Source organism: Cyprinodon variegatus, unplaced genomic scaffold, assembly GCF_000732505.1.
Source record: "Cyprinodon variegatus isolate N-32 unplaced genomic scaffold, C_variegatus-1.0 Scaffold1191, whole genome shotgun sequence".
NCBI lineage: Eukaryota > Metazoa > Chordata > Actinopteri > Cyprinodontiformes > Cyprinodontidae > Cyprinodon > Cyprinodon variegatus.
In genome coordinates this window covers 148,339-150,667 of record NW_015151644.1, presented here as the reverse complement: position 1 = coordinate 150,667, position 2,329 = coordinate 148,339, and the positions used below count along the sequence as shown (strand labels likewise).

Below are 2,329 nucleotides of genomic sequence, written 5' to 3'. Positions count from 1 at the left end.
CAGACCAGATGAAGCTACTATGAGAAAAAGCAGAGAGAGCAGAACGTTAGAGATTGAACTAACAGATTCTGCAGAGTGGGAGAATAGAGATTTTTTTGCAAAAATACAAATTAATAAAAAAAATGAATAAATTGATTTAACATAGAAAACAGCAAAGTTACTCTCATAACCTGTGTTTGATCATAACAGTTTAATTTCTGGAATGTATTTAAAAATATATATATTTTTTCATAAACAAAATAATGGTGTTTATATCATCTCAGGCTTTTATCTAAGGTCAAATCATTTTTATCTTAAATTTGCTATATAATTAATGTGGATTGGAAACTAAATGTGTTTTTTCTGTAACTGTAATGGAAAACTTCCCTCCATCATTTTTCTGTCTCTGTAGGGAATGTAGTGGGAACTCTGGGCCTTGCATTGAACCCTCAGGTCCACACAGTGTCACCCTTTTTCTTCACAGGATGAAATTCCTGGATCCTCCCTTCTTCTCCAGGTTCGCCCAAAGGGATGCACAGCAGCACACCTTCTCTTTGTGAAGGAGAAAATCCACTGGTGGAAGAAACAGCAAAGCAAGATCTTAAAAATCCGTCTCATCGCTATAAAAAAAATGGCAAATGCTGGAGTTCAGCTGCTGGGTTTCACGCTGGCCTTCCTCGGCCTGATTGGAACCATCGCTTCCACCATCCTGGTGGAGTGGAAAGCTTCGTCGCACGCGGGGGACAACATCATCACAGCCCAGGCTCTGTATGAGGGTCTGTGGAAAACCTGTGCATGGCAGAGCACCGGGCAGATTCAGTGTAAAGTCTACGATTCCCTCCTTCAGCTGCCAGGTAAGGTTTCACCTGTCAGGCTCTTTTCACAACTCTCAACCAAATTCACTGCAATGAGGATGTTATACAAAAAAAGGCAAAGTTTGTAAAATATTTAAACCGCTTCTGTGGATTTACTGTCATGTTTGACTACACTGCAAAAAATATATCTAAATAAGTCAGCTTTTCTTAGAATAAGTGGATTTGTTCTTGAATTGAGGAGGTAAGTGACATTGGAACAAGACAAGTTAGATTTAAAATAAGTAAAAAAAAAAATTGCATTGTGTTATTTCAAGTGCATATCATATAATTATCTTAATTAAAGAGTAAAAATACTCATTCCATTGGCAAATTATCTTATTTACTTACTCAAATTAAGGGTGAATGTACTTAATTTAAGAAATGTTTACTTATTTCTAGCTTGTTTTTGCAGTGTAACTGCTTTGCAGAGTAAATGTTCGCCTCCGTTTGATAAATTTTCCAGGGTTTTCTGAGCTACCTTCCTCTTTAGGACCTCTGACATGCTGAGACACGTCGGTCAGATACCAGCACTGAAAAGAAGGAGGCGGGTTTTTAGCCCTTTTAACATATTTCCTGAAAGTTATGTTAAAGTCCTGTAATAAAACAATTATTTATCATTTCTCTTTTGTTTTTAAATGTTCGTTGAGGAGAGATTAATGTAAGTAAAGGGTTAGGGTTACTTGTGATGAATTCCTGTAATCTGGATGTGACTCATCCTGTGTTCATTTTCCTGAAACCGTGACAGGATGAAAAAGAAGGAAATTAGTTTCTTATTTAAAGTCACAATGACTCAAGAAAATTCAAGGGAAAAACATTTTTTTTTGTCTTTTTTAAATGGTTATGATTGTTTTACTGCAAAAATGATCTAGAAATGCATAAAAATTTCTTAAATCAAGTGTATTTATCCCTAATTTTAGTAGGTTAATGGGATGATCTGCTAATAGAATGAGTATTTTTACTCTTAGAATAATATAATTAGATAAAATGCAATTTTAATAAGCCAATGCAATTATTTTTTTCTTATTTTAAAGGTAAATTGTCTTGTTCCGTTTGCAAAGTGTTTCACTTATCTCCTTAATTCAAGACAAAATGCACTTTAAGAAAAAAATGACTTAGATTTCAGTTTTTTGCAGTGTGCATTTATTAAAGTAAAACAAAAAAAGAAAAACTGAACTAATCAAGTAATCAACCCGTTTATTAAAAGCCAAACGCACCACTGGTTGATTTATGGAGTGGAAAGTGATAACACAGTACTTCTGAAAATGTATTTAAATTCATGTTCGTTAATTTTAGCAAAAAGAAAAAGTTAAGCAGAACTCATCATGACTCATTTTCACAATAAAAATCTGATTAAACATCATCATTCTATTCAGTTTATTTCTATAGCTCCAATTCACATAATGTCTTCTTAGGCCACTTTATAGATCCAGATCAACCAGATCATCCAGTCAGATTGATTCAAAGTTTTCTATCTAAGGAAAACCAGCTGATTGCAT

At 34.1% G+C, this 2,329-nt stretch overlaps 1 protein-coding gene across 1 annotated transcript in view; it reads left to right on the top strand.

Moving 5' to 3' along the window:
- Window positions 1-537: 537 nt before the first annotated feature.
- The window catches only part of LOC107102040 (claudin-1-like), an 8,645-nt gene continuing 6,853 nt past the window's right edge, over window positions 538-2,329 (top strand). The window contains exon 1 of the mRNA XM_015401185.1: window positions 538-852. Coding sequence (XP_015256671.1) covers window positions 611-852 — 242 coding nt within the window. The 5' untranslated portion in view covers window positions 538-610. The remainder of the gene's footprint in view (window positions 853-2,329) is intronic.